Below are 25,424 nucleotides of genomic sequence, written 5' to 3' on the forward strand. Positions count from 1 at the left end.
CACACAGCATTGTGGCTAAGAGTCTGAGCCCCGACATTAGTCTGTGGTTGAATTCTGACTCTGCCACCAATTAACTGCATGACGCTCGGCAAGGTCATCTCCCGGTGCCTCAGTTTCCCCATCCTTAATATGGGGATCATAATAAGAGTACTTATCTTAGGTTTGTGGTAAGAATCAAACGAGATTGTTATACGCAAACAATGAATCATGGAACACTACATCAAAAACTAATGATGTAATGAATGGTGATTAACATAATAAAATAAAATTTAAAAAAGAATTAAACGAGATGGTCTAAGTAATATTTACTTCAATGTTTGGTACGTAAACATATCCAGTAAACATTTTTCAGCATAACAATGAACTCCGAGAGCTTTGAAAATGTGACTTCTTTTGTCTTAGGACATATTGCCCACTTTGCCAAACACAAGGCCAGACAATAATTAATGATAAATGGATTTATGGGAAGTCCAGGGACGGAAGAGTGAGGGGAGGAAGGGAGGCCTCCAAATTGGCAAGTACAATTAATTATTCCCAGTTTTTTGTTTTGTTTTGTTTTACCAATAAATCCACAGTTTTGTTGGGAGTTTAAGTCGGTCCTTTCAGCACCGATGGTGTTTGTTGAGCAGAAAGGGGCGTCAGCGTTAAAAGCTGTAGCTGTTGGTGCACCAATCAGTCACAGAGAAGCTGCTTGGCCTGGAACGCAGTGTCCCATCCTTAGATTAAATACTGCTGGAGGGCGCCTGGGTGGCTCAGTTGGTTGAGCGACTGCCTTCGGCTCGGGTCATGATCCCAGGGTCCTGGGATAGAGCCCCGCGTCGGGCTCCCGGCTCAGCGGAAAGCCTGCTTCTCCCTCTCCCACTCCCCCTGCTTGTGTTCTCTCTCTCACTCTCTCTCTCTCTGTCAAATAAATAAATAAAATCTTTAAAAAAAAATTAAAAAATAAATAAACAAATAAATACTGCTGGAACCGGATTAGGGAAGGAAGCCTTGCGGCGGCAGCTACCCGGGGAGCCTGGAACCCGTCCATTGAGTGATGCTGCCATCTAGTGGCGTCACGGGGGAACCGCGCTGGGCAGAGCCCTTCATTTGGTGCAGGGGAAGAGCCTCGGAATTGCAGTCCTTGCTTCACGAAGTGTGGGTGAGACTCGGGCCGAGGGAAGAATAAGGGGAAAACACAGCAAGGGGAAGGGGGAACGACACCTCAGCACAGTTTGGGAAAGTAAAGGACACAAGTGAGGCTTGCAACCACTGAGAACAATCTCGTCGGTATTCGAGCGCAATTCCCTCCCCCACCCCAATACGGTCATCTAAACTTTGATTTTTTTTCCCCTGGGAATCTCACTTTCCAACACTCTGTGCTGACCCGTTATCCTGAACAGATCCTGTTTCACCTTCTCATTTCCCTTCTACGTTAGGAATTCAGGGCTGGGAAAATTGAGCCTACTCATCCCACCTGGCGACCACAGCGGATCTGGGACCCGGGCTCCAGCCGCACCTGCAGCAGCTGACCACGTGACGGGCGCAGGTAAGGGCCGGCTGCCGGGACAGCGGCAGGGGGAGGCCCAGGTCGATCGGGGGTTTCCCGGGCGGTTTTGGACTGTCACTCGGGTCGCTGACATCAGGGGCAATTGACGTTCTCTTTGTAAAACTGAAGTGGGCAATGCTGGCCGTGAAGCCAGTCTTTCTTCTCTTCACAAACTATGTCAGTCCACCTCTACCCAAGAGATGGATTATAGATCATTGTATCCAGGCATCAGAGAGCTTTAGGAAGGGGGGAGGGGGACTGAAGGCGAGATACTGGTGCTTCAAACCGAAGTGTGGACACAGCGTGTCCTTCCCTGGTGAGCACGCAGGGCGCTTTCTGGGGACTGGACATCAGCCTTGCATACAGTGATATTCTGCACACAGAAGTACAGATGTTGGACCTCCGCTCTGCCGTTTGTTACTGGCGATTTGACTTGAGTCGTTTACATTGATTGCTCTCCTCATCACCTCCCTCTTTGCTAAAATGGACATAATTAAACTGACCTCTCAAGATTACTGTGAAGATTAAATCCAACACAAGAAAAGCCTCTTATTTGAAGACTGGGCCTGGATTTGAGAGAGCTAATGGAAGAAGGTGGTTAAAGCAGAGAATCAGAGAAGAGGCTGCACGCCTCAAATATTTTACTTTATGGCTGTGGTCTTTTCTTTGAATCTGGATCCACGAGCTGGTGGATCTTGAGGCGTCTTACATAAGGCACACACATCATCTGTGAGTTCTGGTTTTGGTTTCTTTCAGTGGAATGAGAGCTGAAAGGCACCTGGGGAGAACTGTATAAAGTCACTTCTGGGCAGCCATTCAGATTCCAGTTATTGTTCCATGAAGACTCTTTCCAAACGTGTACTGTCCACACCGTTTCTAAGTAGACAGCAAGTTTTTTGCAGCTCCCCCCCCCGCCCCATTGTTGGATCTTTCCAAAACATTCCATTTTGCATTCATAGAAACAACTTCCTTTCTTGGTATATTCATTTTTCATCAATTTCTCAACTGTTTAAATGCCACAGTTATGATAACAAGTACAGGTATCAGAAACTGGTTCTTGGTCAGCATAAAAGGAGAAGTGAGGAGTGGGCATCATCAACCACACGCACTGGTTGGTGCAGTTCACGGAGGGCCTGGAGAATACAGTCCCCCTGGCAAGCTGGCTCAGCAGAGGTTAACTGAAACAGCATCTCCTGCATGTGTACAAAGTGCTAAATAGGGTGCCTAGCATACACAGTGCCCAATACTGGGTAGCTATTAATATTATTATGATGATTAATAAGGTAGTGTTGGGAGGGTTTTTAGAAATCTAACCGTTTTGGGGCACCTGGGTGGCTCAGTCAGTTAAGCAGACGACTCTTGATTTCAGCTCAGGTCATGATCTCAGGATCCTGAGATCGAGCCCTGCGTCAGGCTCCATGCTAGGCATGGAGTCTGCTGGAGATTCTTTCTCTCCCTCTCCCTCTGCCCCTCTCCCCCTAAAAAAAAAGAAATCTACAGTTTCTTCCCCTTGTTTTACAGAAATGATCAAAGTGTTTTGTAATTTTGGCCTTCATAATATACCTTTTGGCTTCACTAAGGAAAAGGATTATTGACTATAAACCTAATATTTTCAGTCAGAAGAATTTAAATTTACAGAGGTATTTGGGAGTCAGCCTAAAGCACAAAGCAGTTTTCTAGGTCACCCTAAATCCATGTCTGTTCAGGAAGACCAGGTAGAATCACAACATGGTGATGAAGACAAGCTCCAGGGTCTCAGAAATGGTGAAAACCAGGGGACGAGGCATTATTAGCACCCAGGAAGGACTTCCCAGAGGAAGCAGAACACGGTAAAGAATGCACACAGGGATGAATGAAACTGTAAGCAGAGCCATGCCTTTGGCTTCAAAGTGGCCAGGTGGCCTCCCAGACTCAGTCACACCGGTCTGGGCATCTGGGATGACCTGATCAACCTGCCAGAAAAACCTAATCCCTCAAAGCAAAGTGTGGGGGTGAGTGGGCTTGCAGCTGGGGTTAGGACACCTAAGAAATCTTTGAATGCATAGACGGTGTTTAAAATGCTCCTCTCTGAGATCCTGCATGGCAACAGATGGAAACTGTCCTTTTGTTTGATTGGATTGGGTCTAAAGGACTTAAGTTTTGGAAAAGAGAAGGGAGGAGGACACCACAGGCAGGAAGGAGGGCCCCTAGGTAGTGGGAGCTGCAAGCTCAAGAGCCACAAAGCTCCAGGTGAGGAGTAACTTCTATGTTTTCTCTTTTAAGGAAACTTTTCATTTAAGAATAGTATCCAAGAAGAGTGTACAAATCATAGCCTGTACCGCTCAATGTGATTTTTATCGTGAAAGAAATTCAAGGTGCTTCACGAACATATGTTGTCAATACCATGTCCTCTGCAAAGACTCTCTCCTCTCTTACCCTCTTGGCCCCAGCTGCTCCTCTCACTTCTGGGGTCTCTCCCAAAGTGTGCAGTACGCCAATTCTGGAGTTATTTAAGTTCCACTGGAGAAGCAGTAAAAAAAAAAAGTGCGGTGCTCAGGCCCTGTGCGCTCTGCGATTGTGACCCAGTAACGACGGGGTAGGGGTTTATAGCAAGCCCTGCAGGGGATTCTAATGTCGGGGGCCTGGCCAGCGCTGTGGGAAATGATTTGTTTTTCCTACATCAGAAATGGACATGAGCCCTGACAAGCTGTACGATTGAACTAGATCCTAGTTTCCATCTGGTACTGGGGACGTAGGGCGGTAGGAAGCGCTTGCTAGCAGAGGTGGTGAGCTAGAGGGGGAGCCCTGGGCGGGTTCCTAACCACATTCTGAATCTACCACGCAGAGCACTCAACCCTCATGGACTTAGCACGGCTTGAGAGCCTTCCATGACCTTAAACTTTACACATGCCTCTGAAGAAGTGACAGGGCTGGACGCTTGGCTTCTGAAGCCCAGAGCAGATGTTTTGGATGGCTGAACCCCTTACCTGCTGTGCTAATCCTACAAGAGAAGTCCAGCATAATGAACGGGGAACCAGCTTTGCTTTCCTTCTCCATGGAGAGAAGCCTCTGCTGTGATGTTCATGCCTCAGAACAGAGATACAAGCTGTTTTATGATGAGGCTTGTGCCTCCTTAGTAAGCAGCCCCCAGCTTGACCAACTTCGCTTCTTTTAAGCTCCCCTACCCACAGCCAGGTGCTCATCAACTCTGATCAGGAGCATTCAACCCAATGAGTGGCAGGTTCTACTGAAACAGAAGGCTGTGTGCAGAGAACCCCCAAAGGAAACAGCCAAGCATGTTTGGCCTCCGTGTGAATTTTAGAATCCCTCCTGGAGAAGACCAGCATAGTAATAGCAGTGTTTTCTAAGTGTGGTCGCCAGACCAGCAGCACCCCGGTGTGGATCTGGGGCCCTGCTTCAGACACACAGAATCAGAAACTCTGGGGATCAGGGCTGAGAGTCTGTGCTATAACAAGTCCTCGGGGTGATTCTAGCACACGTGCAGTGTGAGAACCACTGGCTTAATGGAATGTAAAACGTACGGAATGCCTTTATTCAAACAAAGAAAATATTGCTAATTGGCGGGGGTGATTTTTTTCTGGGCTTTTGAGATCCCCATTGCAGTAGTTGGGGGAGCTCTACTGGCCAGAGATGAAGAAAAATGGAGCCGAGGGGCTGGAGATGAAGAGGTGTTTTCATGGATCTCTCCAGTGTCTTCTGACCAAGAGAGCATTATGGAAACCAGCAGGGGTGGAGAGGCAAGACAGTGGAGGAACCAAATCCCAGTGCACCTCCAGGTCAAACAGAGTCAAATGTTCCAAAGCACAGCTGTTTAAGAGCTGGGTTGTGTCAGCCACCTGTGTTTAAATAAGTTTGCAATTCAAGTACAGTAAGTAGGGTGGCCAACATGTCCAGGTTTGCCTGGGATGTCCCTGGTCTTAGCACTCAAAATCCCACATCTCAGGAAACCCCTCAGGTCCAGGCTCCAGTGTGTGTTTTTCCCATACCGCCAATCAAGTCTCCAATTCTCAGCAGATACCCACTGGATGTCCTATAATTCAGTTCAGTTTTGACACTATCTTCTTAGAGATAGCGTCAGATCCACAGGTTATGGGCTCCGACCTACAAGGCAGTCCCCACTCCCTTTCCTTTAGATGTCAGTAGCAAGTCTGGGTTGTCACCAACCAGCTATAGACTGGATGTTCCCGCAGCCCCCTCCTTGGGTTTGAGGAATTTGCCAGAACGGCTCACAGAAATCAGAGAAACATTTTACTTACTGAGTCACCGGTTTATTATAAAAGGATGTAACTCAGGAAAAGCCGGATGGGAGATGCATAGGGTGACATATGGGGAAAGGGCATTGAGCTGCTACGCCCTGAATGTACCACTCTCCCCAGATCTCCACGTGTTCAACAACCCGGAAGCTCTCTGAACCCCCTCCTTTTGGGGTTTTGTTGAGGCTTCATTTTACCTAGGCACAATTGATTCAATCATTGACCGTTGGTTGTTGAACTCCATCTCCAGCCCCTCTGGCCTCCCAACAGGACGGGAGGCGACTGAAGTTTCCAACCCTCATTCCCCTGGCAACCAGCTTCATCCCTTAGTGAGAAAGGGCTTTCTGAAAGTCGCCTCATTAACATGACAGAAGACGCCTTGATCACTGTAACCACTTGGGAAATTCTAATGGGTTTAGGATCGCTGTGCCAGGAACAGGGACAAAGACCAAGTATATATTTATTATAAGTCACCATATTGCAGGGCAAACCGAGGCGACTGGTCAGTACTCACCCTGGTTCAGTGACCGTCCAGTGGAATTACTGGGTGAGCTTTTTTTTTTTAAGATTATTTTTTTTTTATTTATTTATTTGACAGAGAGAGAGACACAGCAAGAGAGGGAACACAAGCAGGGAGAGTGGGAGAGGGAGAAGCGGGCTTCCCACTGAGCAGGGAGCCTGATGTGGGACTCGATCCCAGGACCCTGAGATCATGACCTGAGCCGAAGGCAGACGCTTAACGACTGAGCCACCCAAGTGCCCCCTGGGTGAGCTTTAAAATGACTTGATGCCAGGGCTCACCTCCAGAGATGGTGATAGACTTGGTCTCAGGCACAGCCAGGGCATCAGGAGATGGAAAGTTCCTTAGGTGACTTTACTGTGGCTAGCGACAGAGAACCCATGCAGCTCCTTGCCTATCATTTCCCCTACTAAATTTTTTTTAACCACAACAAAAGTCAATAGTTCTGATGAAGTTAGACTCCTACCACATACCACATTCAAAAATGTACTCAAAATGGATCAACGGTCTAAATATAAGAGCTAAAACTGTAAAAAAATCTTGGAAGAAAACATAGGGGGAAGTCTTCATGACTTTGGATCTGGCAATGGATTCTAGTATCCTAGTTCAGACTTCTACTAGTTCAGGCTCGTTTATACTAGTTTATAGTAGTGTACCTCAACTCGGGCTGTAGATCAGAAATACTTTGTGAGCTATATTTATTTATAATATATATTTTAAATAATATATACATGTGGTGAAATTACAAAACTGTAGATATTTTTAAAAGTATGAAAAAGTAAGTGTTCTTCTCACCCTGGTTGCTCAGATTTCTACCCCACAGGCAGTTTTTGTTACAATTTCTTGGGTTTTCTTCCCTGTTCTATGCACGTGCAAGCATATATGTACATATATATTTCCCTTTCTCATACTAACAGTAGCATACTAATCTTTACTTTTCGCTCAACAGCATGTTTTGGAGATCATTTTAGCATAGGTAGATCTGCCCAAAATTCTTTTTTTCCTTCCAAAAAATTATGTTTATTAACATATATTATCTATATAGATTTTTCTTTTTTTTTAAAGTATTTTTTAGTGGTTTTTTTTGTTGTTATTGTTGTTTTTGCCCAATATTCTTTTTAATTACAACATTGTGGTCATCTATAGTTGCATAGTTGTAATAGATAGGTCTAACTTATTTATATTAAATAACTAGTTACAACTATTAAAGGACATTAGATTGTTCATTACAAAGTGGTAGGGCCTATCCTATCCGTATGTCTTTGAGTAGATGATGTACCAGTGTATCCCGTGGGACGCAAGAATGGCTGAAAGATATGTGCATTTCACAATTAGAGGAGATGACATCAAGATCCCCTCTAAAATGCAGTACCAATTTACATTCCTGGGCATCTTTTAAAAACACGGAGTTTCAGGCTACATTTTACTTTAACTCATGAGAATCTGTGTGGGTGGGGCCTAGAATCTTTATTTCATTTCTTTGGTGATTCTGGTACAAGAAGGCTCTTGGATGGAATGGGAACCACGGGACAGACCATCTGGATGCCCCTGCTGCGTTTCCTCCTGCTCTTTATCTTTTGATGGGACTGTTCCATCTCCTCACCAAGGGGACAGGCTCCTAAAGGACAGGCCTCTGGGATGTTGCTTCTTTATGTTCTTACCCTGGCACGGTGTTTTGTATGACACTGCTTGTTGGTGACAAGGCTTGGCAGAAGGTTTGTGGCTCACATGACGATTCTGTTTTCTTTTAGTTCCATGGATCAAACACAGAGAGGAATCCTGGGCCAGCCCCTGCCCATCCCCACCACCCAGCCCAAGAAGAAAAGGACGTCAATGATGTCTTTCTTTTCCAAGGTCTGTCACAAAATATTATAAACCGAGGTCCCTCCCAACAACCACATGTAACAGCGCCTGGTCTGCATTAGTTGTGGTGGCTCTGCTGAGGTGTTCTGAAAAAAGCTTAATGACACTTCTTATAACACGGACCGAATGTTTATAGGATAGCAAGATAAGATGGGAGGAATTTGGCTTGCTGCTAACTTAATCATAAAAGTATAGAATGAACTGCAACGCATACTGAGAAATAATGATGAGACCTGGTGATCATCCAAATACCGAATAGGACTGTGGGTCCATTCTGCAGCCCCTCACTCCCCAGGATGGTGAGGAGGTGGTTTTTTCCTGGATCTTGTCTGGATCCTGCATTGTCTTGGTTCTGATGTCGGCACATGTTGCTGTGTCGTGTGAAGCACAGAACACTGCGGCCTGCCTGGTCTCATAGGCTCACGACAGAGATAACCCGGCCCTTGCCCTGCAGTGAGAGTTCAGTCCCTGAAGTAGCTTCCTGCATTGGCCACACGGGGTTTCCCAATTTGCATTACTTACGCGTTTCTTTTCCTAATCTTAGTTGCTCAGATGTATGCATTCTGGTGGGACATCCTTTAGGTGCCCTGAGATGTTTGTAGATGTGGTTTGCTAGTTGGGTCAAATGCTGTCGAGAGGTTGATGAAGACAAGTACTGAGAATTAACCCTTGGATTTGGCCACATCAACCTGACTGCAGAAGGTTCAAGAGATAACGGAGAGACAAATTGGAGAAAACCAGTATAGACACATCTTTTAAGGTGTTTAGCTACAAGGTAGAGCAGAGAAGTGGGGAAAAGCTGGAGGAGTAAGAAGAGTTGGGGAAATGCTTTTCTTTGAGATGGAAGCAGCCGAGCATTTCTTGTCCTGTGAAGGATCCCTGGTCTCAGCTCACATCAACTGTCTAAAGCCCCCTTTCTTTCTTCTTTTTTTTTTTAATGATTTTATTTATTTATTTGACACAGAGAGAGAGAGAGAGCGAAAGAGCACAAGCAGTGGGCGGGGAACCCAATGCGGGGCTCGATCCCAGGGCCCGAGCATCATGACCTGAGCCCAAGACAGACGCTTAACTGACTGAGCCACCCAGGCGCCCCTGAAGCCCCCTTTCTTCTGAGCTCTAGCACACCCTCAGTGATCCTAGAGCACCTGTCCCCATACTTCCCCCAACCTACCTCAACACCAACCCTGCATTATTTGTCTCTACCTCTTTCCTCTTCCATCCATTTTCTTCATTATGTAGATCAAACTAATGTATTTCCAGCAAAAATCGGGTGTCTTTAGGTGGAGAAAGATGGGCTAAGTTGAGCAGGCCACACAGGATTTTCTTTAGAGGGAGGGATTGGGGTTGGGATGGGTATGCCTCTGAACACTCCCCAAATCAATACATTTTTTTTTAAAGATTTTATTTATTTATTCATAAGAGACAGAGAGAGAGAGGCAGAGGGAGAAGCAGGCTCCCCGCTGAGCCGGGAGCCCGATGCGGGACTCGATCCCAGGACCCTGGGATCATGACCTGAGCCGAAGGCAGACGCTTAACCATCTGAGCCACCCAGGCGCCCCCAAATCAATACATTTTTGACTTGCTACCCAGGTCTCTTGGACACTGAGGTTCCAGAAGCGGGAGTCTCTGAAGAATGTGTTCTCCAACTTGGCAGAAAGAGCCCAGGACCCCAACGCTAAAAAGCGTCACATGGCAATGAGAGGCCTGGGAACCATGGCCTGTGAGACCCCGGACAAGGTAGGAGGGAAAAGTGGCACCTGGCCAGCCCTCATGGCCTGGAGTCTCGGACTGGGAGACAGTGCTTCATGTACCAGTTATCTGTTGCTGTGTGACAGATCACCACAGACCTAGCATTCATCCTCTTGAAGTTTCCTTGGGTTAGGGGTTTAGGTATGGCATAGCCAGGTCCTCTGCTCAGGATCTCACAAGGCTACCATCAAGGTGTGGGTCAGACTTCATTCCTTTCTGAAGCCTGGGCTCCTCTTCTAAGCTTCTGTGGCCGTTGGAAGAACGCGGCTCCTTCCAGTTGTAGGACCGAGGTCCCTGCTCTCTTGCTGACTGGCCAGCTCCGCTCCTTGAGGCTGTTCTCTTAGAGCATGTGAGCTTTCTTCTTCAAGGCCAACAGGAGAGCCTCTACCACTCATGTCTGCTCAGGTGGACTCTTACGTAATATAATGTAACCAGGGGAATGATATCCCATCACTGTCATCATATTCTAGAGACTAGAAGCAAAGTCACTGGTTCTTTCCACGCTCAATAGAAAGAGACTGTACAAGGGTGTGACTCATTTGGGGTTATTTGGGGGTCATCACACCTCAGTATTATCAGCCTTGGGAAACAGAGCTGCAGATGGGATTAACACACACCTGGACATCACCCTCTTGGGTGAATTTAATTGATTTTTGAATAATTTATGCCTGTTTAGTTTTCCCCACCTCTGCTTTTAGCATCTGTTGACTTCAGTGACCATTTCATCTCATCCCCGATAAAAGTATCCACTATGCCCCAGATGTCTAGATCATCCAGCCCACCGCACTCCTTGACGTGCCCTTCCGGCCTCATCTGCTCATAGACCAGCTCCAGATTGCTCTTTCTGTTCCTCTTCCAAGACTGAGCTGGCTCTTGGGTCAGGTTAATAGAAGCATTTGTTATTTTAATGAGATTTGTTGCTGCCACGCTCTCAGTCCAAGTCCTAGGTTATTGGAAGATTAGAAGTAGGATTGCTCTTCAACGCACGGGGAACAATTTCTGGACTACTCATGCATTTCAAACTGTGTTAACAGGTGAGGAAGTATAAGAAAATTGTCCTAGATCTGCTGGTACATGGACTGTATGACCCTGTGAGTGCTGAAGTTATCCACGAGAGCATGAAGACTCTGACCATCATCTTGGGCAAGATCCAGGGGAAAAGTCTGGGCTCTTTCTTCGTAGACATCACTCTTCAGACCAGGACTTTGTTAGATGACGTAAGTGAGACAATTCAGAAGAATTCTGGGTTATTAAAGTTGAAGTGGGATGAGAAATGTGAGCCCTGGGTGGCGTGTGGCTCAGAGAACATGGTCTGTATTATTCACTTATTTATTAAGAAATCATTGAGAGGCTAGTATCGTACTGGGGGTTATGGAAGACATATAAAGAAGGAGGAGTTTTTGTTGTTATAGAGAAGTGAATATATATATACCGATGATGAAGGTGGTGATGCAGATGATAGTGAAGATGCTGATAACAGCTCCCTCATGTATTCAGTACTTTGTTATGAATGTGACAATAACAGTACTTAGTGTTTAGCGAGCCAGGCATGGTGCTAGGCAGTTTTCATGGGTTATCTCATAGAATCTTCTCAATAACCCTGTGAGGTCGGCACTATTTTTTTTTTTTTAAGATTTTATTTTTATTTATTTGACAGAGAGAGACACAGCGAGAGAGGGAACACAAGCAGGGGGAGTGGGAGAGGGAGAAGCAAGCTTCCCGCAGAGCAGGGAGCCCGATGCGGGGCTCGATCCCAGGACCCTGAGATCATGACCCGAGCCGAAGGCAGATGCTTAACGACTGAGCCACCCAGGTGCCCCGGTCGGCACTATTATTATCTTCACTTTATGAAGGAGGAAACCAAGGCACAGAGAGTTTAGGGGACTTGCCCAAGATTCACAGAGCCTGTGACAGGATATGAGCCCAGGCTTTCTGACTATAGGACCTGTGCTCTTCGCTGCCATGTGACAAGGCAGGCTAAGAAAAAAGTGCACTGATACGTTGTCTGCTCTGAAACTGTGGGGACTCTGAGATACCTTCCTTCCAAGCTAACCAGCTAGCCTGCTGCAGTTACACACACACACATGCACACACACACACACACACCCTCTAACAGAGAGATAATACCTGTAGAACAGGAAACAGCCCTTTTATTTACCCCCAAAGCACCTTGCGAGAGGTCCCCACACCGAATTCCCCAGATGGACCTGTGCCACACGAGAGGAAAAGAAATTTTGAAATTATGAAACTTGGAGTTTACATAGGGGCTTCTGGCCCATTTGCCTCTCCTCGCACTCAGGGAGACAGAGAGACCTTTGCTCTGGAATGCAAACCAGTCATCTCTGGTCTCTACTTCACCTCCCTGGAATGTAAACAAATATCTCCAGGAAGATGTCTAGATCTCCCTGCAGGTGCTATCTTAATTTCCAGGACTTGTTTGCCATGCAATCACTTTTTATACCCAGATGGACTGTAATTTTTGACCAGAAAGCCCTGGTTGTATATAGTAACCTGGAAATAGTCGTGGAGAGTTGTTTCCTGACGGTGTATATCTAGCATGGCACCCTGACTACTGTCGTATGCTGTTCTCGCTTGGGGATGTGTTCCCTGTCAGATGATTGTCAGGCCCCTAGCAGGCCAGGCACCCATTTTATGTGTCTTGTACCTCTTATAGCAGTAGGGTACCATTGAATTGAATTACACACACACACACACACACATTGGTAGAACAGTGAAGAAAGTGCAACACTAAAGCAATTTGTGTAAGTGTCCCATGTGCTAAAAAATATTTTTCAATAGTTCATGAAACAATCAGTGGTCTTTGGTCTTGCTGAGTGTCTGTGACCCCCAGTTCTAGGTGCTCCTTGCCCCTGAAGAGGCCCAGCCCAGCTCTGTTCCTTCTGGTTTGCCTGGACATTTCAGGGGACCAGGAAACACTGATATAAAATCCCTTCACCAACAGTCAGGAGACTGGGTGCTACCCTGGTTCATGGTCACCAGACAGTGTGACTCCCACAAGTCTCTGAAATGCCCTGAGCCTTGGTCTCCTCATCAGGAAAGGGAGATACCTGGACCAGACCTCTCACCTTGGAGAACAAGAAAGGACTGAACCCACTGAGACACATTCAGAGACAAATCAGCCAACCGTACTAAAAGCAGGGAGAGATCGCAGGGTGTCAGGGAAGAAACAATTGTTATTTCTACTACAGAAGGAGAAACTCAGACCAGAAGTGAAGAGACATGCCCTTGTAGAAACTCTGTGAATAATCAACAGGAGATGGGTCGAATGAATTATAGTGCAGCCACCCCAAATTCCTTTAGGTAGTGACATGGAAAGAGTTCCCAGATAGATTGGTGAAAGACCAAAGTATGTAACAGTGGGATGGTGTGCTTCCATTTGTGTAAAAATGTGAGAAAGGACTATATAATACATGTTTTATTCTTTTTCGTCTTAAATTTTTTGGAGGGATACACACAATATGTATAACTTTGTTCATTCATGGGAGGGAAATTGAGTGGCAGGCAGAAAGGGGTAGGAAGGAGACTTACTTTTGTTAATAAAACGATTTGGTTATTTTGAATTTTGAACCATACAAACATATCCTATCTCCAAGACATTGAATAATAAAGAACAGAGCTGGGAAGCTGGGATTAGCACAGTGATCCCCCGTCTAATTGTCTTGTCCTCTGAAGAAGATGGTTGTTGAAGACTCAGCCCGTCTCCTCTCTGTCCCCCACCTCAGGCAGCTAAGTGCTTTAGACTGGATCTGGTGAACCACCCCCTACAAAGAACGATGACTGTGATGTTCTCTGATGCAGTGGCCTTTTGGTAACAACCTGGGTTTTGTTGTTTTGTTCACCGGGGACCCACAGGAGAACGACAACCTGAGATATTCAGCCTTCGTCTTGTTTGGGCAATTGGCAGCCTATGCTGGGCGGAAATGGAAGACATTTTTCACCAGTCAGGTCAAGCAGACTCAAGATTCCCTCCTGATACATTTACAGGACAGAAATCCCCAGGTTGCCAAGGTAAGTCTTTGACTCTCCCACCGACTACATGAGAGCTCTGGGCCATTCCTAAAAGGGCCTGCGGCTGTGCCCTGTTGTGGGGAGCCGCTAGACTCTCTGTTCCTGCCAGTTTCGTTAGGGACGCTCGGCAGTGTATCCACAGGAATCCTTGGAAAGGTGCCTGCTCAGTGTGTCATCTCTCTCTGAGCAAGCGTGCTATTTTCCATTTGCTCCTGCCCCACCAGCCCGATCAGTGCCTGCCAATGGTAGATAAATTCAGGTTACTGGAGCGTGGGGGCCAGAGAGGCATGGGTTTAATCTGTGGGGCAGTAGCCCACATAATGAGGACATGAACTCATGCTACTTAGCTTCTGTCACTGTGTAGATTTCCCACCCCTGGCTTCTCAATCCCCTACAGAGCTTTTGTTTTATTCTTAGAGAAAACATGTCCTAACAGAGTTGGATCGATGTCAGGCTTTCAAAACCACTGGGGGCAAGAGGTTCCACCAAACCACTTGTCTTTTTTAAATTAGTGCACACGAGAGAGAGACAGAGACAGAGAGAATTTGGGAATTTAGGAATTCAGAACTACTTTTGATGGGACAATAACCAGTGGTAAACTATAAAGTGATGCTCTCCCTACCAGCCCAACTTATAGACCTGGCCATTTTAGAAGCAAAGTCCTTTAAGGTTGACGTCTTCAAACTTTCTGGAAGTTACTTTCATACCCTCAGGGGCCCCCAGGCCACAGATTGGGTGCAGTGCTCTTCCTTGCTTGGATTCTAGAACTCTCTAACGTTTTTTACAATAAGATGGTAATACTATTTTTCTCAGGCTTGCAAGACAACATTTCGAGCCTGTTCTCCATATCTGAAAGAAAGAAAGGAAAACAGCTTCCAGACTGAAGAAGATCAAAGGAACCCTAAACTCTGCCGGCAGCTGGTGAGTGAGAGAGTGTGTAGAGAATTCTCCCAGAGGTCCCTGCCCTCCTGGTGCCAACCCAGAAGGTGGCAAGCCACACGAGGGAGTTACTCCCCGTAAAATGCCTCAGGCCAATTGTGTTTCGATTGTAACTGACCCATCATGCAATGTAAATGACAAAACGCCCGGAGGATTATGCACAAAATCTATTGGCACTTCCAGTGTAGATCATTAGATGAACGCAGGCCATGATCTCCACCTCTGAGAATCTGAAGATTGACAGTCCTCACGCTCTGCCTTTGACAACTGTCTGCTCGTTGTAGAGTCAAGGAGGTGTGTGGAACCCGTCCCTCACGTGCGCTTTTGCTGATTTCTTTCAGAGCTACTATCATCCAGAGCTCCTGCAGTTCTTCTATGCAAATAAGATTCTGTAAACACAGAGCAGGAGGGAAATTGTTCCAGTGAGCACCTTGCTGGGGGGCTGATATTCCCCCTCTTTTAACTCCTCGGATGCTTCTGCTTGCCTCTTGGGATTGTAATAGAAAACGGGATGCTGGGAGAACAATTGATGGCAATTGCATGGAATTGTATGATTCTATCCAAAGTAAATTCTAAATTGCTTTTATGTATCTCTTTTCCTGCCCATACACATTTGATGAGAAGGTACATGCTTTGTTTAAAACACTGAAAGCATAGGTAGATTCAGTGCTTATTGCTCAGCTTTTTCCTTAAGTTCATCTGTTACCTTTTATTTTTTATTTTATTTTTAATTTCTGAGGTTTAGGAGAATATTACCTTAAGTTGTTGTTGTTGTTTTTTTAATCTGCCATTGATACTTTGCGATTTGTTATGGATACCTTTTATTGGCAGGACCTATTTAAAGTTGGCCAAGGGACCAAGAAGGGGGTTTGGAGAGTATCTTTAGCTTCTCATAATCTTCAGCAGTCATTGCCTCCAAGATCATTCCAAACACAAATTAATAAAGAGAAAGAAAAATCTGTAAAGCATGTGCTGAAAAACCTCAGGGTAATAGTAATGTATGGAATAATAAGTAACATTTATGGAAAATGTTTATTGGACTCTAAGCGCTTTGCAAGTATTATTTAATACTTACAACAACCCTATAAGAAAGATACTATTATTATCCTCATTTTCCAGGTGAGAAAACTAAGGCACAGGGAAATTAACTAGCTTGCCCCAGATGACCCGGTGAGTGATGGAGCCGGAATTCCAGCCCAGACAGTCTGACTTCTGGAGCCTATATTCAATCACCATGTGATTCTGCTTCAATGTGGAGTAATTGACAGATAGCTAGAAACATAAAAAAAAAAAAATTAAAAACCCCTCAGCTTCTGCTCTATTCAACTCAATTACCTTTTGCTTTTATATGTACTAAATACACATTTTTATTAATTTAATTTGTGATCTAAGTATATATTTTTACTTGTCACCGCTTGGCTAATTATATCAATTTTTTGGTGATCAATTCTAGTTCTATGAGGGGTCACGTGGATCATGTAAAAAATTGCAAGAAAGGGGGCGCCTGGGTGGCTCAGTCGTTAAGCATCTGCCTTCGGCTCAGGTCATGATCCCAGGGTCCTGGGATCGAGCCCCGCATTGGGCTCCCTGCTCCGCGAGAAGCCTGCTTCTCCCTCTCCCACTCCCCCTGCTTGTGTTCCCGCTCTCGCTGTGTCTCTCTCTGTCAAATAAATAAATAAAATCTTTTAAAAAAAAAAATTGCAAGAAAGGGCGCCTGGGTGGCTCAGTCATTAAGCGTCTGCCTTCGGCTCAGGTCATGATCCCAGGGTCCTGGGATCGAGTCCCATGGCGGGCTCCCTGCTCAGCGGGAGGCCTGCTTCTCCCTCTCCTTCTCCCCCTGCTTGTATTCCCTCTCTCGCTGTGTCTCTCTCTGTCAAATAAATAAATAAAATCTTTAAAAAAATTTTTTTTCGAGAAAAACCTCAGTCCTTCCCACCTTCCCTCTAACCAGTTTGCCTCCCAAGCTTCTCTTATAGAAATTCTGATATTATCACCAAACTTGGCATTCAGGCCATATGGGACGACTGTGTCCAGTTTGGGAGATGGAAAACACAAGAGGGTCATAAATGCTGCAGAGAGATCTTAATGTCATTCTGAAAACTGGGAACTCCATCTTCTGCTTTAGCTCTCCAGAGATAGGACTGTGTAACAGAGATGAGGGGGTTGTCTCCTAGGAGAGACAAGAATGTGGCAGATGGCAGAAGGCGGAGCAGGAACCAGGCATGAATGGGTTTTCTTTCTTCCTATTTTGAAGCTGGGGTATATGACCCAGGGGCTCTGGGGAGTGACCCAGGCTCTGGAGCAGGTGGGATGGTTCTGAGCTGAGAGCCCTCTCCCCCTTCCCAGGTGTTGGCCTGTTTGAAACTCTTTTGCAAGGTCCCTTTAGAATCTGAGGCAGTTCTAGTAAGGAATCAGTGAGTGGCCTGAGAAACAATTGCATTTTACCAGCATTCAAAAAATGCGGAGGTGGAGTGGGGCAGGCAGGTTATGTGCTCTGGAGTAGAAACATCTATGTACTTCATGCCCCTTAGTTGAATAAAATTGTGGAAGATGCTATTGAGTTGACTTTAAGATTTGTGGTAGACTGTTACTTGGGGGGCCTCCAGTGAATCATGCCTCCTGATATCCATGCCCTTGGGTAGACCTCTCCTGTTGCCTCTGGGCTGGCTTTGTGACCCACGTTAACCATGAGAATGTGCGGAAAATACCACTATGCCAATTGTAGGCTACTCTTTAAGAGCCCTGGCAGCTTCCTGTTTTGTGCTTCAGGTGAAGCCAGCCGCCGTGTAAGAAGCCAGATTACCAGGAACAAAGAAGAATGTCTGAGATCACCATTTTGGAGGGAAGAACAAGCTAACGGCATGGAATGCCATGTGGAGGAGAGCTGAGGGGCCCAATCCACAATGAAGTCTGAGGTCCAGACACGTGACGCAAGTGGGCCATTCCAGCCAGACCCTGGCTGCTCAAGCAACACAGCTGATACCAGCTGTCCCCATGAAGCCCCATCCCAAACGGCAAAATTGTAAGCAAGTTAATCAAATGATTGTTGTTTTAAATCACTAACTAATGGGATAGTTTGTCACTCAGCAATAAGTAACCAAAAGAGGTTCCTTATCATTAATTTTGTCATTTGGCCAGTTTTGTTTTGCTCTTAATAAGTCCTCCTTGAGTTTAAACTTTATTTCTAGAAAGTTACACTATGATGGAATTCCGTGGTGAGAGCAAGGGATGCCTTGCTTTTGGACCACAAGCCCTGCCTTGTTTTCTTCCTTGTTTTCCTTTTTGTATCTTACTGGGTGTATCACAGGACCCAGCACATGGCAGATGATCCAGAAACATTTGCTGAATGACTAAATAGTTGCAAATTGTAGCGGGAACAGAGTCCAAACTAGTTTGCTACTCTGGGCTCTCAGCCATGGGCTCACACTCTTCCTTTCCAGCTTTTTCTTCTGTTACTCTTTTTGCTTTAGCCAAGCTTGGCTCCTCTCTCTTCTTTAAACACTTCTTGGTCTCTTATGCTCCTTTGCCTTTGCTCCGTCTGTTTCTTTTGCTTTGAATTCCCTCCCACCCAGCCATACATACTCACAGGCACACCCAGACACACATTTCAGGTGTATATCTTACCCCTTCTCTAAGGGATCCGCTCAATCAGGAAAGAGCTCGCATCTCTGAATTCCCAGAACATTCTAGCAGTCTTATGCCACTCAACATGTTTTATCTCATTTGCAAGATTTTAACCTACATGTCTTCCCCCTCCCACCCCCATTCGAGTGAAGCTGCTGAAGGAAGGATCTTACCTCGTATAGCTTTGTATCGGTCACATGACCTCAAAGATACTCAGTAAGTGCTTAGTAAATAAATGTGGATTGGGGAGAGAAAAGTCAGGAAGTCATCTGAAGCTACTCCTCCTTGGGAGAAGCCCATTTTGTCAAATGAGGGCCATCATTTCTCTCCTTATAACCAATCTGCGGGTGACTTTTATGCTTGTGTACTTTAAGTACCCCTTTCCCCATAAGATGCCTGTTCATTTGCTAATCTAAAGGTAAGGCTTTGACATTTCTTACTTTTAAACTCTAGATATGCACCAGTTGAGTGAATTAAAGAAAGAAAAAGGGATGTTCAGGTGCTACCATGCTAAGTGCTCAGGGTAGAGATCCACATAAAACTTGGTCCCCGCTTTCCCATTGCCCACACGATGGGCCTTTCTTAAAGGGAAGGAGAAAGGAGAGAAAGACAAAGAAGGACGTGGAAAATCTAAGAGGTAATCAGTACTGGTACTCACTGTGAACAGAATCCAGTGGAATTCCAGTCCATAGAGTTGAGTTACAAAAAGCACAAGTGCGTTTTACAAAGAGAGAAACAGTAGCTATGTGGGGACAGCGAGCAGATAGTGCTGGAAATGAGGCAAATATGTATTTGTGCTTTTCTGCATTTTCCAAGTTTCCTGCCATAAGCATGTATTACTTTTGTAATCATAGAACACATGCAAAAATGCTCTTTAAAATAAAAATGAAATGTTTATCGGTATGTAAAGTGGTATGCTTTGGAAAGCCTGGGATGGTTATTGCTCACTCTTGGTAGTACGTGTTTGCCTTTGTCCTTTTGTGACATTTTTGCTTTAGCCTATTGATGACAAATAAAATGACTTATGGTTGATTATCAGTGTATTTATATTACTGAATTTATGTTCTTTTCGTATGACCATAGTAGAATAAGTCTTCTGTTCCTGTTTTTATTTATGTGTTAAACACTCTTAGAAAACCCTTGGGTTCTAGAGAAACTCAATACATCCCAGTTTACTGAAGAGAGATGGTTTGATATCGCAAAGGCCCCTTAAAATTATCAAGTTAAGCAGACTCCCAAGCCTGACATATAAGGTTCTTCATAATGGACACCAACTTACAATTTCCCTTGGCTCTTCCTAAATTCCTCCTACCTGGAATGCTTCACCCTCCATTTGCTTGTTTCTATCCACCATTCCCTGGGCTGATTCCAAGGGTCCTTCTTTTTCAGAGGTAGAGCAGAGCAATTGGGGAGATGGGGCTTGGAGTCAAGCCCTCCTCGTTGTGAATCTGGCTTTGCCACTTACTGGTATAACCTTGGGTAAGGCAGCCTGCAAACCTCAGTTTGCTGATCAGTGAAATGGATGTAATAATCCCACCCATAGCACTGGTGTGCTACAAAGATTCAATTGTGTAACATCGAACCCTTTGCATAGTGCTTGGCACATGGAAGATGCTCAGGAAATGTTAATTTTGCTCCTGACCCCCAATCAGCCCTCCAGGTCCTGTTTCTTCTCTTCTTGATGCTGCCCAGGTCTTCAGTGAGGTCCATTCTGGCTTTCAGTATGGGATCGGAGCGTCATCTTGATCCTCCCCAATGAATGATTGTAGTCCTAGGGTCAGCTCTGCCTCTTATTCCTCCCCAGGTCCTCAGGACTGTAGCGTTGAGCCTTGCCCACCACGGGTGTTCAATAAAGAATGATTGAATTGATGGAGTCACGAATACCAGTGCCTTGACCAAGCATGGCACTGGAACCTCGTGGTCGGCTTTAGAATGGTCCGATGCATTTTAATAAGAATGAGAATCATAGCTGACTGAGAAGAGCAAGCTGTTCTTTCCTAGTGGGCTCTTACAGGGGTGTCATGAGTGTTCAGAGCAGGGGTAGTGCCTTTTTATGCTCCAGAGCTGGCTTAAATGGGCTCTGTTCATTCCGTCCGAACAGCCCCAGCGGCTCCGTTAATAATTCTGTGTTGTATCTTTTGGGCGATCTCTTGTTAATAATTAACACCCCACCTTCTGTTTCTGAGTGTGATTACTGTAATCATGTTCCTTTCAAGCTAATGAATTTCCTGCAGCATTTTGCAAATGTTAACCAGGTAATGGCCCAAATGTCTCCCCGCAAGAAGACAGTGTTTTTCAGAAATGTAGATCAGAGAGTTAAAACGTCATTTCCTAAGCCATGCTGCTACAGGCACATAGCTCTGCCTGGGTGAAAATCCAATCCGAAATCCAACGCTTTTTGACACGCTCGCCTGGACCGACTGCATCGGCAGGTGTAGCTTCTTTGGAGAAGGAAAGAAGCTCAGTCCCAAAGGTCACGTCACGTGTGCTGGAAGGACTCGTGAGCTGGTGTCAGAAGACCTGGCTTTGCGCCAGTTATCTTCATCAAGTCACGTAACCTCTCCGAGCCTCAGGGTTTTCATCTGTAAAAGGGAGGAAGAAGCTACCACACAAGATCCTGGGACACTGAAGTCAGGCAGTGGGTGTAAACTGTGCCGTGTTAGCCCGTGATGAGGTGTGCTTATGTACGTGGTAGCCACTCCTCAGTGGGGCCTATTTTTACAAGGGAACGAATGGGAAGAAGGAAGTTCAGTATTAACACAGACCCCGATTTAGAAGCAAAACACAATCAATATTAAAAATCTTAAAAATATGAAAACAGTAAAATTAGGTATAATACATTGTTCTATATCAGGATGCTTTTCCAGATAACAAGTACCCCTGTCACAATGTGAGTTTGGATCACTTTACAAGTTTACATGTATCTATTTTATATAATTTAGTTACACCAAACTTTTTTGATAAGGTATGAGGAGTAACATTCAAAAATTGTGGAAAACCTGGCACTCTTTCTTTGGACTACTCTAATAATGGCCTCACATTGAACTCAAGATATTTATGACTCTGTTAGGGAGAAATGAAAATCTTGATCTGTTTGGATTTAAAACTGGCCGAGTGACAGTTTATTTACTAGCCCTTTAGAAGCCTGAGGAGAGTAAACCCAGGGATCTGAGATTTTCTGACCAGCAAGAAAATCTACACAATGTGCAGAGTCCTGGATTAAATGCACTCAAAGCTAATGAGCTCATTTTATGACTTTAGTGAGCAGATTCAATTTCATAAACACAAATTTTATGACTTAAGAGAGCAAACACAATTTCCTATATTAAACGGGGGTTACTTGTTTAGATGGTTAATCTATCTTACAAAAAGTATTGCTTCTCATTAACTATCAGTAAACAAAGAAAGGATTTTATCATGAAGATAGTGGATTATGCACAGTTAAGTCTGTTTAATCTTAAAAGACCTTTGCCCTACCTGGATCTGTGTTTATACTTCAACATAACTCTTGGTTAACCTCCTTGCTCTTACCTTTTCCAAGAAAAGGAAAGGCAGGCCCAGCATTTTGGATTTCACATGACTTTTTATTAAATCTGATTTAAACTTATATGTCAATAAATGAAGTCTGCCTGAGAAATCAAAGCCTGGTATCTTCTGGTTTCCGCAATGTTGGCTCAGGACTGTCCCCACCTGGCTTCAAGGAGGACCTTTCTCAGACTAGAGTGGGCAGGAGTCTGGGGGCGGGGAGGATGGGTTATGTTCTCTTTAAGGGGCGTCCAGATCTTACCCTCTCTGCTTCTAAGTGTTTCTAGAGCTGAAGTCTGTAGTGTGGCCCGTGGCAGGCAGACCACGGCAGAGGGCTCAGCTTCAGGCTTTCTCTCCCTCTCAGAGTTCTTTAGTAAGAGATCATTAATGGTGATCTCTCTCAACTAATGAAAGCAACAGTCAGTAGATGTTTTTTTCACGGGTGGGCATAAAACAACCATTAAAAATAAACAACAACAACAACAACAAAAACCCAAACTGACAACCCCCTTGCCTCGTTTCCGGCTCACTCACCCACTCTCCTTCTGGCCCTTCCCTGGCTCCACTGAGTGGAATACATACAGCTTAGCGATATGTGGTATCTTGTAGGAAAACATGGCGGGCAAGGCATCATATGTAGCTTACTGTAAGGGAGGGGTTGGTGAGGTTGGGATTTTCCTGCTGGGTATGTGTGGTGAGGTGATGGAAATTATTTCTGGCCTCAAAGCTTAACTCCTCCCTCCCCATGATGAACATAGCCACCCCCAAGGGCCCACCAGGTACCCTTCCTTGTTCTTTTGAATATGGCCCTTTCACTTGAGGTAAGCTCTGTCAGGGAACATTAATTATTCAGCTGAGCCTTCACACTTTTCTGCTGGGTTATTAGCTGTAGCCCGTCACCTCTTACAGCAGGTTTTGAAAGCTGCCTCAAGAACTCCAAGTACCTCCTGCGGCCCTGCCCTTTCCAAAACTATCCAATAGCATGGCTTGTATTAGCCGGGGGCCCAGAATCTGGAAGTGTGGTCAATCAGGATCACTGTCCCCCGCCCTCGTGCTCGCAGACTGTCATTTCTAACCAGATTGAAGCATTGCTTTGCCTGACTTCTCTGACACTTCAGCATTGCCAAATGCCATTAATTCCATAAACCTGTGCGGGGTGTGTGTGTGTGTGTGTGTGTGTGTGTGCGTGCGCACACATAGAAAGTATGTTTGGGCAACTGCAGAGAGAAAAACTCTTCCAAGTGTGCTAGAAAGTTCAATGGAGCTGTTTATAAACCACCTCCATCCCACCACAACAGCGAGCCCAATATAGCCAGGGTTCTTTTTCTTCTATTTTTTTTTTTTTTTTCTTTTTTTCCTGAGGCACTTGAGATTTGACAACTAACCTTTGGGCTCTAGGGATTGATCAATCCCTTCTCTGACCCATCATTACAGTCTTAAGGATTCAGGGCCCTTAGAGATCAGCCAGGTCCTTTGCGTTCTTTTGGTCTCTTCAAGAAGGTGTCCTCTAGGGCGCCTGGGTGGCTCAGTCGTTAAGCGTCTGCCTTCGGCTCAGGTCATGATCCCAGGGTCCTGGGATCGAGTCCCACATCGGGCTCCCTGCTCCGCAGGAAGCCTGCTTCTCCCTCTCCCATTCCCCCTGCTTGTGTTCCTGCTCTTGCTATGTCTCTCTCTGTCAAATAAATAAATAAAATCTTTAAAAAAAAAAAAAAAAGAAGGTGTCCTCTATTAAGATCTGCCCATCTTTTCCTAGACCTGCACTTGGAAACGCTGCCTGATGGATTCTGCTTCCATGGCGTAATGGCTGCTCTGGAATGTTCCTCTGGGCGGGATTATGGCTAATGGACATGTCAGCAGGCAGCCTCAGCTGAACTGGGGAGGTGGGGGAGGGGGGAAGGCATGCGTGAAGCACTCCTCACTTCTCTGTATGGCTCCACAACACCCCTTCTTCCTTCCTTCTTCTCCAAGTCCTGCCCACCAGGGGCCCTTGGGCCTGTGTATAAATACCCCTTGCAGCCCCTTAGCCTGCTGTCTTAGACCCCAGAGCCAGCCAGAGAATTTGTAGCGTGGGTCCCCTGCTCAGCATCAGGGGTCGCAGCAGCCCCATCTGAATTTGAATTTGCTTTTCTTGTCCTAGCCTTGACTTCTCTCTGCTACAATCAATAACTCATCATTCCACGTCCTATTTTGTGAGGACCCTGTTCTCTCTGACCTCCAAGGAGTCAGACTTGTTGGATCAACAATCCATGAGCAGTGGTTGTTGGTAGTACTCTTCCCGGGGATATTTGCATTGTGTCCTGGGCCTCCAGTATGTGCCATCCAATATGGTAGCCACCAGCCACGTATGACTACTGGATACTTTAAATATGGTTCAGCTGAGGGGCGCCTGGGTGGCTCAGTTGGTTAAGCGTCTGCCTTCGGCTCAGGTCAGGATCCCAGGGTCCTGGGATCAAGCCCCATATTGGGCTCCCTGCTGGGAGCCTGCTTCTCTCTCTCCCTCTGCCCCTGCCCTGCCCCCGCTTGTGCTCTCTCTCTCTCTCTCTCCCTCTCTCCCCCAAATAAATAAATAAAATCTTTTTAAAAATTACATAAATATGGTTCATCTGAATTAAGATGTGCTGTACATGTAAGACATCCCGGATTTCAAACACCTAATATGAAAAAAAGAATGTAAACTATCTCCTCTCAATGTTTCATACTGATTATACTTTCAGTGACAATATTTTAGATATATTGAGGTAAGTAAAAGATATTTTTTGAAATAAATTTCGTTTGCTTCTTTTTAGTGTCTCTTAATGTGGCTTCTGGGAAATTGAAAATGCTCTATGTGGTTTGCATTTGCGGCTCACCTTCTTTCACTTGGACAATGCTGCTCTAGTATGTGCTTTACAAGCCAGGCAGGTAGGCGAGGTTTTTGAACCAGGGATTCCCCAGAAAGCACATTTGGGGATGGTCGCCTGCTCGCTCTAAGAGTAAGGGTTGCTCTGATGGGTATCGAGTGGGTTTGGGTTAACCAGCAGCCTCCTGTACGATAACTTATGAGGCCAGCAAGGAGGGAGGAAGTGACAGAAGGAAGTAAGCCATTGGCAGAGGCGAAAATTCCTGAACCTGGAGGAGACCGTGGTAGCGTGGCTCCCGGTGGCCCTCCTCGGCTGGGAGGGCAAGGAGAGGTCGGAAAACTCAATTAATCTGTCCCTCTGCTTCTGGAGAAATACCAACTAGGTCATTTTGGCCCCTGGGTGGTGAAGAGCCAGGCTGGGGCATCACTGCCCCTGGCAACAGCTCTGTCCCCTTGGACGAGTCACTGGGGCTCATTTTGCTGATCTTAAATCAGGGGAGGTGTTATTATAGGACATTATTCTCTTACCCGTCTCTACAATACATTATTCTCTTA

General features: G+C 45.6%; 1 protein-coding gene across 2 annotated transcripts; it reads left to right on the forward strand.

The window, feature by feature from the left end:
• The first annotated feature begins 8,056 nt into the window (after nucleotides 1–8,056).
• Nucleotides 8,057–15,276, forward strand: MRO (maestro). Of its 2 annotated transcripts, XM_021686362.1 has the most exons (6): nucleotides 8,057–8,155; nucleotides 9,755–9,901; nucleotides 10,948–11,130; nucleotides 13,787–13,942; nucleotides 14,756–14,863; nucleotides 15,223–15,276. In XM_021686362.1, the coding sequence occupies exons 1-6, from the start codon at nucleotides 8,057–8,059 to the stop codon at nucleotides 15,274–15,276; spliced, it is 747 nt and encodes a 248-aa protein (XP_021542037.1). The 2 variants fall into 2 exon arrangements, with proteins under 2 accessions (XP_021542037.1, XP_021542038.1); XM_021686363.1 differs by lacking the exon at nucleotides 13,787–13,942.
• Nucleotides 15,277–25,424: the final 10,148 nt, after the last annotated feature.

The sequence above is a fragment of the Neomonachus schauinslandi genome, chromosome 14, assembly GCF_002201575.2.
Source record: "Neomonachus schauinslandi chromosome 14, ASM220157v2, whole genome shotgun sequence".
In the NCBI taxonomy this organism is placed as follows: Eukaryota; Metazoa; Chordata; class Mammalia; order Carnivora; family Phocidae; genus Neomonachus; species Neomonachus schauinslandi.